The sequence below is a fragment of the Botrytis sinoallii genome (assembly GCF_014898435.1).
Source record: "Botrytis sinoallii strain Bc 23 chromosome Unknown BSIN_006, whole genome shotgun sequence".
NCBI classification, from domain to species: Eukaryota; Fungi; Ascomycota; class Leotiomycetes; order Helotiales; family Sclerotiniaceae; genus Botrytis; species Botrytis sinoallii.
Genome location: NW_024066033.1, coordinates 1,087,060 through 1,100,080, shown reverse-complemented (window position 1 = coordinate 1,100,080; position 13,021 = coordinate 1,087,060). Strand labels below are relative to the sequence as shown.

At 34.8% G+C, this 13,021-nt stretch overlaps 2 protein-coding genes across 2 annotated transcripts; one reads left to right on the top strand and one right to left on the bottom strand.

Annotated features, from left to right (window-relative positions):
- Positions 1-1,313: 1,313 nt before the first annotated feature.
- On the top strand, positions 1,314-4,418 carry EAF02_004101 (uncharacterized protein; the record flags this gene model as incomplete). Its single annotated transcript, XM_038900149.1, has 1 exon — positions 1,314-4,418. The coding sequence occupies one exon, from the start codon at positions 1,314-1,316 to the stop codon at positions 4,416-4,418; it is 3,105 nt and encodes a 1,034-aa protein (XP_038759856.1).
- A 156-nt stretch (positions 4,419-4,574) lies between these two features.
- EAF02_004100 (uncharacterized protein) lies at positions 4,575-5,770 on the bottom strand (the record flags this gene model as incomplete). Its single annotated transcript, XM_038900148.1, has 5 exons — positions 4,575-4,789; positions 4,844-5,124; positions 5,179-5,426; positions 5,447-5,560; positions 5,624-5,770. 5 exons carry the CDS (start codon positions 5,768-5,770, stop codon positions 4,575-4,577), a joined length of 1,005 nt encoding a protein of 334 aa, XP_038759855.1.
- Positions 5,771-13,021: the final 7,251 nt, after the last annotated feature.

Below are 13,021 nucleotides of genomic sequence, written 5' to 3'. Positions count from 1 at the left end.
CTATGAGAACAATCACCGAATGTCCGACCCCGTGTGGTGTAAATGGGCGACTCATCGAATTCGTAAAGACCATCGAATTCTACCTTCTGAATGAGGGATATTGTCAGATGAATATTTTGACGATAACATAACGCGTGGCTTTGAGCGTGGGAGTAGGAAAAAGTATAGATAAGTTCATCGGTAAGTAAAGGAGCCGCAACGCGCCAAGAGAGTTTGTCCGTCGTGATTAAGCTAATCCACTTTCAGAAGGCGGTGAAAATCGATTGCAATGTGATTTCATTTTCCAACTTTTGCGTCTTCCTGCCCCCAATATATCCCACATCACCATGTATGAATCCACAATCGTCCCTCTAGATTCTCAATCCCTGCTGCCCCTGAAAGTGGATGTCCACGAGTTTCCATGGTATCAATCCCGGCATCTTCGAATCTCGATGCTGTCCTGGCATATGTGGCTTTAGAATAAGCATACATGCTGAAACTCGACATGAATAGATCTCACGCATGAAAATTAAAAAAGAAGCACTGGATCGACCGCTACCATAGATTAAAAATATCCACGAAGGCGAATCTCAGATTCCAAGGCGACCAGCTCATTTCAATGTGTTGTACTGGTACTTGTGCTGCTAGAAAGTATGCAACTCAGAAGCTAGATGCACATACCACAAGATGGTAAACCACAAAAGGACTAACATGGTTTTCTTAGCGGTGGAGTCGTATACTTTCTGGCAGCATGAGTAAAGGGGAAGAGGATATACATTGAAAGATGACATAAAGCCGAAGTTTCTGCTGCTGAAGATCTTTGCGAATCTGGAGAAGCAAGTCAATACCGTCGCAGCGCAAACCAAAGCAATAAAACTCCAGAAAACCAGACTAGTTCGAAAATAAAGAAAAACTTCATGCGTTGTGGAGCTTTTGAGCTGAATCAGCTGACTACTGACTTGGAACGTGTACCCAAGTGCTGGATAGGACGTGCTTCTGGGATCTGCATGCAGGCCTTGGCCACTCAGAGGATAAACAGCGGACTTGGTGCTTGCCGTCATTTTTAATATACTAAATTCAAGACTAATTGTGATCCATTGATCAGCCCGAATGCTCAAGAAACGTACTGGTAGTTCCATGTACTAGTTTGTTCACTTTGGGAGCTCCCTGCAGAATGAACGTCTCGATCTAGACAAGCTGATTGGTCTTATCAACAGCCCTGTTATCAAGATGAAAAGTGCGTAGAGTTCTTGCATTATTTCAAAGAATCATTACAGGTCGGCATCCTCTTCTATCCTGATTCTTCGTTTTTCATTCTCCATCCTTTGATCAGGATGCGTTATCTTACTCTTTGCTTCGTCGGTTTCGCCCTGAGTCTAATAACAAACGTCGGAGCAGATTCAACTTCAAATTGCTCTTGTGGTTATTATGATCCGGCGACAGAGAACTTATTTACCGACTTCTTGATTGTTTACTTCAACGAAACGACCGCATTCCCGTCTGAGGTATTCCAGAATCAAGAATATGAAAACAAGTACGAGAAGAGCTGGAATGCACAGTACCGTTCAGGTGCCGATCCGTCCAATGTCCAGATCACAAACTCGACATCTACTGGCATCAGAAACTCGTCATCGTTGGAATTTACAATCAACCCACCAACCTCTGAACATCTCGTCAAAGGTGGCGCGATCAGAACTTTAAGATCTGACATTCAATATGGTTCTTTCAGATCGACCATTCGTCCAGCTCAAGCTTGGACTGGAGGTACCGGCATGTCAATGCTTCTTAAGTACAACGAGACACAAAATATCCAGATCAACAGTTTGAACGCTCAAAAGCCTACAGATGCGTGGATCAATACTTTGCTTGCAGACGAGTTTCCAAATCGTGTATACGGGCTCAATTTCAGTACATTGACCAACAATGCCACCTACAGTCCAGAAATTAATCCTTGGGACTTCACTGAAGTTCGCATGGATTGGACCAAAGATACTGTGCAATTCTATATCGGGAATGTTCTAGCTCGCTCAGTATCAACCAAAAATATAAGCAGCAAAAGGTTTCCGATCACTCCATCGCCTCTATTGTTCAAGCTTTGGTCGAATGGTGATTCATATTTCACGGCTGGACCGCCCACGAGAAACACCACAGCCAACCTCGGATGGACCCGATCATTTTTCAACTCGTCAATTATGACAAAGGAGCAGCACGAAGAATTTGATACGAGATGCGCGGTCACAGATGCATGCTTGATGGACGATACTTCATTACGTGGTTACACTGCATTCGGGGTGGACTCTATCACAAGATGGAAGGCCACACACCATGAGAGTGGGGTCCGAACTTTTGCTTACATTTGCCTTTCCTGTTCTGTTGCTCTGACTGTGCTGTTACTTTGCAACGTCACTTTTCAGAGATGGCCGACGAAGGACTCCAAGACTCCCAAGGAACCAAAAGTACATAGTTGTTACCGTCTTCCACCCCAAATTTCCAACTCCAAATCTCTCTCGTCATCGGATACGACTCCAACAATGTCCACGAGAGCTTCTTCTATGGATCTGAAAAATCCGAAAGATGATCTCGAAATAACGAGGGCTGGCTTCACGCCTGGATCTTCAACACTCACCCTCAAAGATATGGTCAATCAAGAAACCACACGTGTGTCGAACAATAGTCCATTCGCGGCATCTCGGCAGCATTCTACCTCAAACATGAGTGGGTTTACTTTAAACGATCCTATATCGCCGTCAACTTCACAGAATAGACTCTACAGTTTCAACGATACCCCCAAAGATTCGATGGCTATAACGCCCCAAAGTTCGTTGTTCTTCGGCAAAGACGGCCGACCAAATTTAGACGGTGATACTCCGCATAATTCGTTCATCTATAGTGCAAATCCAGCAGAAACATCAGAAAAGAAGGACTGTTTGATGCCAGATATCACCAAAGGTAATGAAACTGAGAATTCTAGACCAGCACCCCCCAATCATACTGCTTCAGAAGTTCCAGCTCCAATTGCTTTCCCAGCTGCACCCATCAACGCTCGGACGGCACCCACCAAGCGAATTGATTATTTGGCAGGGCTTATATCGATCGCAACCCTTTTGGTGACTCTGATTCATTTTATATTCACATTTTCGCCAGCAATGGGTATGGTCGGTGCCCTTGAGCACTATAGCTATGAGATCATGATTCGAAAGACCATTGGATCATATCTCCTCAATCAAATTCTTCTTGGACTTTTCTTCATTACATCCACTCGCTTCCTTATCAGTCGTTATCTACGTACCGGTGATCTTGGAAGCATAGCCGAGAAGACGACGGGAAGAACGTTCCGTGTCATGATTCCGATCGCGGCGTGTGCTATGCTTGAGTACTTTTTGATAGATGTGGGAGCTCTCACGTATCTAGAATACCTCCCCAGTATCAGTTGGACAACATGGCCCTATGCTGTGGCATATACAGATTTCGCTCATTACATCTCTGAAATCCTTGAGCTGGTGTACTTGCTTCCTAATGCAGCGCCACTGATCACCTACAACTACTGCACGGGTGTTTTGTGGACCATCCCGGTTCAAATTGAAGGTTCTTGGATCACACTTTTGGGATGCATCGTGGTTAGAGAGATCAAAACACCTTGGAAACGTATGTGCTACTATGTATTCTGTATTATCAACCATTGGTATGCTCAAAGTTGGGGCACATTTTTCTGGTTTGGAGTCCTTTACACCGATCTAGACGTCACCTTCAAGTACAAAAAGTGGTTCAAAGACCACGCTTTTGTCCTCTGGACCGGAATCGTTGTTGGTTTCATGCTAGCCATTGCCGCACTATCAAACGATTTAATCACTGCATGGACAGGTTTCTCCTTACCTATCGTAGAACGAGGTATTCATCCGGATCCCGAGAGCGGTCTTCCAATCGCCCAAACAGCGAACGCGGGATATCCGGAATATTTCAACCCTCGTTTCAATGGAATAATATTTGCCGTCGGTCTTCAATTCGTCATCGAGAATTGTTACTTCGTTCAATGTTTCTTGTCCATGAAACTTTGGTTGATGCTCTTCCCCCATATCTTCACCATCTACCTTATCCATGGTTTGATTTGGTGGTCGCTAGGTAGCACAGTATGTGTACACTTGGCTGCTAATACCTCCCTTCCATATTGGTCTGTTGCCTTGATTACGGCGATAGTTTGCTACGGAACTTTGTTTGCATCGTTACCCGTTCTTACACCCGTGGTGGAGACCTTGGGAAGGAATGTTACTGGTAATATTTGGAGAATGGCGCACATTAAGCCGGCTCCCAGAAGAAAGACCTTATTCCCTTTTGCGGACAGGCTTTTCTTAGACTATGAAGAAAAGACAGGAGAGATTGTGGATGAACAAAAGGATGTGGAAAAGAAGGCAGGAATAAATGTACATGAGGAGGAATTGTGAATGACGTTTTGAATTTTGAGTTTATGAATATACAATGTATGATATTGAACGCGATACCTTTAATTTAGTTATGATTTGAAATATTGAAAGAATTATAGAAGACAAAAGTGAAAGAGATAAGCTGCTCGGTGAACTCAAGAATGAAATATCCAAACATCATGTCTGCTTCCTAATCTCTATAACAACTTTCTTAGCCGACACGCCATTCCTAAGAAGATCAATCCCATCCTGCACTCTTCCCAATCCGCCCTCAAGAACTTCCGGGTCTGGCTTGGCCAAGTACTTTCCCTTGGCCAATGCCTCCGGTACGTATTTCCGCCATACTGCATCCCCGATATCGAAATCTACAAGTCCTACATCTAAACCATTTACTAAAGGATGAGGTCAGTTCAAGAAGATCTAGAAATGTAAAAGATAAAACATACCCATAACAGGCTCAACATTATACTCATTTGGTACAGGTGGTAACACAGCAGCAAACTTGCTGGCACCAATTTTATGAGCGATTTCAGCACAAGCGTGTTGCGTGTTAGTTTGAGCGATGCAGTCGAATACGGCATCGCCTGTTTGAAGAATCGCCAGGATGTCTTGTATAACTGTGGGTGATTTATAGTCAAAAGCATGGGTTGCGCCAATACTTTTCACGAAGTCGTGGTTTTGGATGCTGGCAGTGGTAACAACAGTGTAACCTGCTGCTTTTGCCAATCTTCAAAATTTGGTATCAGTTACTCAATAGCACAATAAAAATAGATCCGCTTACTGGATTGCCGAGGCACCACAACTTGAACTTCCACCCCAGATCAAAATCGTCTTTCCCACCGGCTTTGGATCCAGCACCGGAAGCGGCATTCCTAAGATTTTGAAAAGTTCTGCAGCAGCTGTGGAAGTAGCAAGAAGAAGGACTGCTGCACTTGCGAGTGGAATGTCATCCGGAACCACAGAAACGAGAATCTCGCTGCAGGTAGCATAGCTTTGGAACGCAGTGTTTTGACAATTCGTGTGAGAATTCTATCGCATTGACCTATCACCCGTTGTCCAATCTTGAAACGGTCTACGCCAGATCCAAGTTGGACAATGGTGCCAGAGACGTCGGCACCGAAGATCCAGGGATAGGGCATGCTGAAATAGGCGATGTCTTGCATCTATTAAGGGAACGAATTAATGTTAATTGGACGGAAGAGATGGGAATCAATAGATCAACAGACCTTCCAGTCAGTCGGGTTGACAGCTGCGTAGGCTACTTCAATGACTACTTCATTATCTCTGGGGCTAGGTGTTGGTCCTGGTCCTACTTTTATTTGGCCTTTCTCTGTGGGGATCCATGCTGCCTCATTGTTCGTAATTAGAGACATTTCGAAATAGTGTGTGTTCAAGAGTTGAGTGTTTTTGTTTATGATATGTTACATTAATAAAGAATTACTGACCGATATATATAATCTCATAACAGGGGGGAAACTCTTGTGGTATTGTCTTGAAAAGCATTCACGGACATCCGTCGTAGGATCGTCATGTTAAAGAAAAGCATCACGAGTATGACATCAAATTAACAAGATTAGCACAGGATAGTAGTAATTTAACAAAACAATTCATTTGCAGATTCTAACCGAAACTCGTGATAGGGAGTAGAAAAGACGTGTAGAATAGATAGATTTATTGGTATTAAGTGTAGTGCATATTCTCTTAAAAGCTATGTACAATCCAGTTGACTATATTAATCAAGATGATTACATAATACGCCTAATGCGTTTAACCTGCTTTCTAGACCAATCCTACAAGATATACACCTTTGCATATATACTCTAGTTAAACTAAAATAAGTCCTATTTCTGTATTCCTTTTATATATACTATAATGGCTATATAGTATACTTAGTCCTCTTGTTCTGTTGATCAATCAACAATCATTATAGGAATCTATCTATATGCTAGCTTATTATTATGTTTAAATTAAATGGATAGTAGAATTCGCTGAATTGGTAGTTAGAGTATTTGTAGTTTACTATTTTGGTGTAACTTTGCTTATTTTAAGCAAAGTTAGAGTGTAGATTCTATCTTTTTCTAAGAGAGGAAAAGAGAAAAAACCAATTCTATAAGACAGGTGATATAGTTTGTTATACATCAATTCCTTTTTGTAGATTAGATGGAAGAGTGGATTTATAAATACTAGCTTGTAGATTCTGATATTCCGGTATATCGTTCTTGAATGGTATGTGTAGATATTCGATTCGAGGCTTGAAAGACTTTAAATGGTTGATATAAAACGATTTGCGAATAGCTTTTCTATTGATTTGTTACAATTTATAGGATTTCTAATAATCTCTTACAAAACCGATGATGATAAAGGGATCACAATAGGAAAAGTGTAGTTTCTTTTTAGCTGAGGTGTTGTTATATAATATTATTATATTTTCTGATTGATATATAAAATTACCTTATATACCTATATTGTATTTTTTCTTATTAACAGCTTTCTTTCAGTTAGATTATTCTAAAGCTTTCTATCTGATTAGCTCCCGGTTGTGTATGAATTTGAAAACTTTAGTATAATATATTTCAGAAAGGAACTCCTTATTAATATTCTTAATAATAAGAAGGTAATTCTATATTTCCTTTTATTTATAAAAAGAATATTCGATTTCTAAAGAATCAACTAATTAAAAGCCAAATATAATTTTGTAAAGGGAATGATCTAAATGAAATATCTTTTGTATATTGAAAAAATTAATATTAACTTGAATCTCAAATAATCAATTAGTAATATTAGATTCGATCTTTTTAAGTATTCTTTGAAATAAATCGTTTCCTTTTTCGGCTATTCCGGACAACTTTTTCGCTCCGACAGCTATAGAAATAAGGAGTATACCGGATTTTTTAGAAAAACTATATAGAATCTTGTTTTCAAAATATATATCGGGATTGTATATTCCTCTAATAAGGATTCCAATTGTATTAAAAAGCCAGTCTAAACATCTAATAGTCTTTACTCCTGTAATACCAATTATCGGGAATGCTCAAATATAATGAAAGAAATAATCGATAATTAGTAAAATATAAATGAAATTGAGATATCCTTCTTTATCGAATATACTATTGTTATAATCTATATTTTCAATAATAAGTTCTATATTTATTAGTTTCTATACTACAAGCCAAGTTATATTTAGAATCTGAGCTTTGTTGACTGATATAAATAGGAATGGTTCTATAAAATCAAATTCGATAAGAATAAGTGAATAATCAATCTTAAAAGATATTAAGTGAAAAATACATTATCGAATATTATGCTTGGCGTACTTCAAACAATCTAAAATGTACTGCTTGATATCTGAAACTAGATAAGGTTAATAATAGTTTCTAAGCTTTTTAATAATCAATTCTATAGCGAAGTGTTCTTCTTGATTATATATATATAATAGGATATCAGATACCTTATATCTTTATATACAATATTTATCAACTTTATAGAATATATAAAAAAGTTTGCTTTCGAATAAGAAAAAATCCTTAGTATAATATAGAAAAAACACTTTTTCAAAAATAGAAATCCTATCAGGAAATATATTAATAAAAACATAATTAAATATATTGTAATACCACGAATCGTCCTCGTACTTGCTTGAAACTGGTTTAAAAGAAATATTATTAGTAACAATCATAAGTTAATCTAATATTGCAATATCCAGATTATCTCCGAAAGATTGTAGTATATTGTAGTCTACAATGACTTGAAGTCGTTCGGTTTCACACAAGCAAAGGAGTTCTTTGTAATCACCAATTCCATCTTTCCAAATCTATTTAGGGTTTTCGTTGTTCTCCTGGAATGAGCTGAGGGAGTCTAAAAGTGAATCCAACTTGTAATTCGGATTGGGGAAAATAGTATGGGAAAGGGTATCTGCAATCTTGTTATGAGATCCCTCAATATATTCAATAGTAATATCCAGAGCAGATAGCTCTATAGCCCAGCAGACATAGATTTCACGAGTTTTGGCCTTAGAGAATAAGAATCTAGTTAATAGTATATGATCAGTGAAAATCTTGTAAGATCTTGGGCAATGGAAGTAATAGTAATACTTGTGTATGAACTCGATAATTACTAAAAGCTTATATTTATAAATATCATAGTTTCTTTGAGTCTTAATAAAAAGAAAGAAGTTATATAAGATAGGGTATACAATCAAAGATTCTGAAATAACTCCTGAGAAGTGTTGTTTCTATACAATATAGCAATCTGATGTAAAAGTACTAGAATCTGTATATATCTTAACGGGAAGGGAGTAGTCGATACTATATGATTCGACTATTTCAGAACATTTGGCTTATAGAAACTTAAAGGCAAGCTGCTTATACAATCCCTATTGCCATTCAATATTACCAATAAAACAAAAGAAAGAATGAGATATCTCAGCAAAATTCTTAATATTCTGATAGATTATTTGAATAATAGCTAAAAAACTGTGAATTTCAATAGGATTCCTTAAAGTAGAAAAGTCCTTAATCTTAATAGCTTAGGCTGGCTTGATAATTATTATACTGCCTGCTTAATGGAGTATACCTAAAGCTTCCATTTCACTTACAAATATATATAATTTCTTAAAAGAAAAACGTAGTTGAATAAAAGCTAGTTTTAAGAAAAAGTAGTTTGTAAGGATATCATAAACGTCTTCGGCTGTCTTATATCCAGAAAATATATCATCTATATAGAACTTGACTAAAGCTAAATTATCTGAAAAGTTAGATTCAAGAATAGAAGGATATTCGCTAATATGAAGAATGCTATCCTTTAAATAATAGTGTTTTTTTGAAAAGCAGAAAACATAACCATAAACAGTATATAAAAGCTTGAATATTAAAAAACATGCAGTTTGAGTACCTTGTGGAATGCGGGTAGATTGTATTTGAGCGGAATCTCCTATAGAGAAGGCGAAAATATATCTATCCATGAGATGGAGAGATATTATCCAATATATATATTTAAGATCAAGTTGTATAAAAACTGTATAACTGGGGTGAGATAAATATTCATGAACTTCTTGAGCTAGTATGCAGTAACTGCCAGGTATTTCTTTTTTCATTTGCGAATAGTCGAAAACGACTCATCGTTCCGGATCAGGTTTGTGAGGAGATAGTATAGGATATACAATGCTAGGTTTCTTGATAATAAAAGGTATTACAGACTAATCGGATAACTTGCCATTAACTATTATAGTATATTCATATATAAAATATCTATAGTCATTTTAAATGATTTTATTTAATCAGTATATCTGTTAAGAATTATATCAAGATCGAAACTTGCACTTGTATAGAAATATGCCCTCCTTTAAATATATCTGATAAGTAAAAAGAGTAATTAGGGGAATATAATATAATTTAATTACATTCAAATCCCTATAAGTGTATAAAAAATACATAACACATTATCATAGCTTTTCTGTAGCTAAAAGGCTAATATACACATTACTGATATTAAATTATTCTTATATCAATTCAATTAAATCCGTAAATAATGATTAAGGAATAGATCGTTTTTCAATAGAATATACATAGTCGGATGGAATAGGGTGTTTTGATTCAATTTGAGAGAAAAGTACAAGAAACTGATTTCCGGGAAGAGACTTCAATTTGAACCGAGGAGCTGAAGATTTATATGAAAAATTCATAGATTTAAGTATATTAATAGGAATATCGGATCTGTATATCTGTATAATATTTTTTAAAGAATATAATATCCTAGCTCTTATATACAAAGAGGGTTCGGGTGATCGGGAGATAATCTTTTTCTGTAGTTTAAAGTTATACTTGGGATTTAAAAGTTTAAAGAACTAGATGAAGTTAGGGATTCTGTAGAATCGGATTCAGTTTCAAAAATCTCTTCAACAGTTTCGGTATTGTTATAGTCGGATAAGGAAATCTTTCCCTCAGAATATATTGTATCTATATCGAAATAGCTTAATTTCAATAATTCATTCTTTATAGAAATCTCAGCTTTTTGTTTAACAATCTGATATTTAGGGTTTGCCAGGTAAAGAATTAGTTAATGAGAAAGTGATTACACTAATTATAGAGTTTGAATAAGAATATGAGATTCCGAAAAATCTTTATTACTAATGGAAATAGTGTAATTGAAAACGTTAATATGGCCTTTAACAATATAAAGTTATAATAAATCGAGAAGTAGGTTCTTTTTATTCTTATTAGGGTGATTCTCATTATTAGATTGAATAAAAGTATATATAATACATTGAATATCTTTAACCGTAAAGCTAAAAGTAGTATATTATTTCAGTCCAGTATTCCCGCCGTCGGCTGTTCCCATGGAAATGATGTTTTTCGAGGTAATCTGATATTGTGATAGATTTAAATGATTGATAAGTGCTGGGGAGACTATATTACCATTAGATCCTTGATTAATAATGTAGTGAGATCTGCTTAAAACGACTTCAGTAATATATCCCTCTTCTGAGATTGAGATGATTCCCTGAATTCGAAAAGCTTTGTCCTGATCGGAGGTTTTAATAATAATAAATGAGACTGGGATTTTAGTTGCCTGCAGATTTATAGACTTAATAAGATCGATTTGTACAGTTCGGAACTCTAATATATAGTTTGTATCGTCTGATAGATATGGAAAATGTTGTTTTATTTGATTTTGATTCAAGATAATATTCGTAATACGAATATGATGGACTTTAGTTAAGTTATTATCAAATCCAGATTGTATTATAGTATACAAAATAGATTTATTTGCAGTCTCGATAATAGATTGTATATCCTTCTTTTTCTTTTTAATAGCATTTTCTCGAGTTGTAAGACGTTATAGGTTTTTAGATGTATTAGATAAGATTTAACAAAAAGTCAATATATCAATTCTAAAGGTTTCCGATTTAAAAATAGAAAATAAGCTTTTGTAATCAATAAAGATTTCTTCTATTTTTGCTATAATATTAAATAAAAACTTAGAAGGCTTAGTAGATCTCTTTATTGGGATTGGATAGAATGTAAGTTTTGAAATATATTTCTTATATTTATATATTATAAGAAAGCTTGAAGGAGCTTGAATTAGTTAAAATTGAGGCATAAAATTATAAAATAGAGATTGAAGCGAATTTTTAAGAATTGACTTAGGTTTTTTACAAAAATGAGGGGTGAAAATATCGGAATATTTGTTGTAGAGAGTATTCTTTATATGAGTATTCTTTGTATAAGATATAATATATTAATTTCTAGTAATATTAAATATATTATTAGATCTAGCTCTTTTGTGAGATGATAGATTAAAAGCTTGAATTTGATTTTCTTGCTTGTTATTTATATTTATATCAAATTCCATATTAAAAGAATATATTTCAAATGTGGGTATCTTATTATCTGAATAGTCTGAATTATTATTGATTTATATTGAAAAAAAAATGGAATCTAATCTAAAAGGGATTGAGTTTGGATTGGTAGACTTAGATTTCTGATAATTGTTTAGATCGACTCGATTATTAGTATTAGATGATTGAGGGTGTATATAAGCTATTAATATAGCTATAATAAAATGATTTGGGAAAATTATATTTCTTAAAACAATTTGTTTCTAGTATTAAAGAGGTTGATTTATGTAGTTTGGCTTAGTATGATTATAGATTCCGTATTTAAAATATAAAGGCTTTTTTGAATAATTATATTATTCCGTTTTGTTAATAATATTATTTCGAGAGTTCTTTAGGTCTAGTCCAGCCTCTTTTACTTGTATGTTTATCGGTATAGAAGCTTGAATATAAGCAGATTGGGGTGTTGAATTTGATAATCTCGAACTCGAACTGTTATTTCCCTTATTATTAAAATTATAATTGTTGTTAGGGATATTCCGATTTTATTAATTGAAGGATTGGAATTGAGATACTTATCCTAAAAAAGATTCAATTTTTTTTTAAACAAATCCTTGAGATTTTGCTTTTTTAAAGTGTTAATAATATAATCAACGATATCGTTTTGGGCAAGCGTTTTTTTTACTTCCATATTCTTCTAAATATTGTATACTATAGAATAGCTTTCATTTAAAAATTTGTAAATAACATTTAGCTTGATGAATCCTAAATGAAAATCAGAATTGATAAGATTGATAACGAATACTTTAATTAAGATTTCTTAAATATTGACTTAAAGAATATCAGTATTACACTCAAAGGAAAGTATATCTTTGCAATCTATTTCCGATTATAGATTCTTAATATATTAATAGTATTTTTGAATAGATTTGCTTTTCTCTTAAGTTAAAAAGCTTATAGTATTAAAAACCATTTGTATCGAATCTTCATCTTTCTTGTTCGAAAAGCAGTTAATAAAAATAGTAATAAATTTGTTTTATAAAGCCTTACTTGCTAAATTAATATTATTTATAATCTCAGAAAACTCTCTATCTTTATCTAGTTATTCATTAGCTTTATTGATGAATTTAAATAAAACGAGATTGAAAAAGATATATAGCTTATAAATATTATTATTAATAACAAGATATATAATTTATTTGGCTTTCCGAACCTATGATTTAATAGTATTCTTTTTTTCTAAGAAAAATAATATATTATCAACCTTGACTTTAGCCCATTTAATATAAGC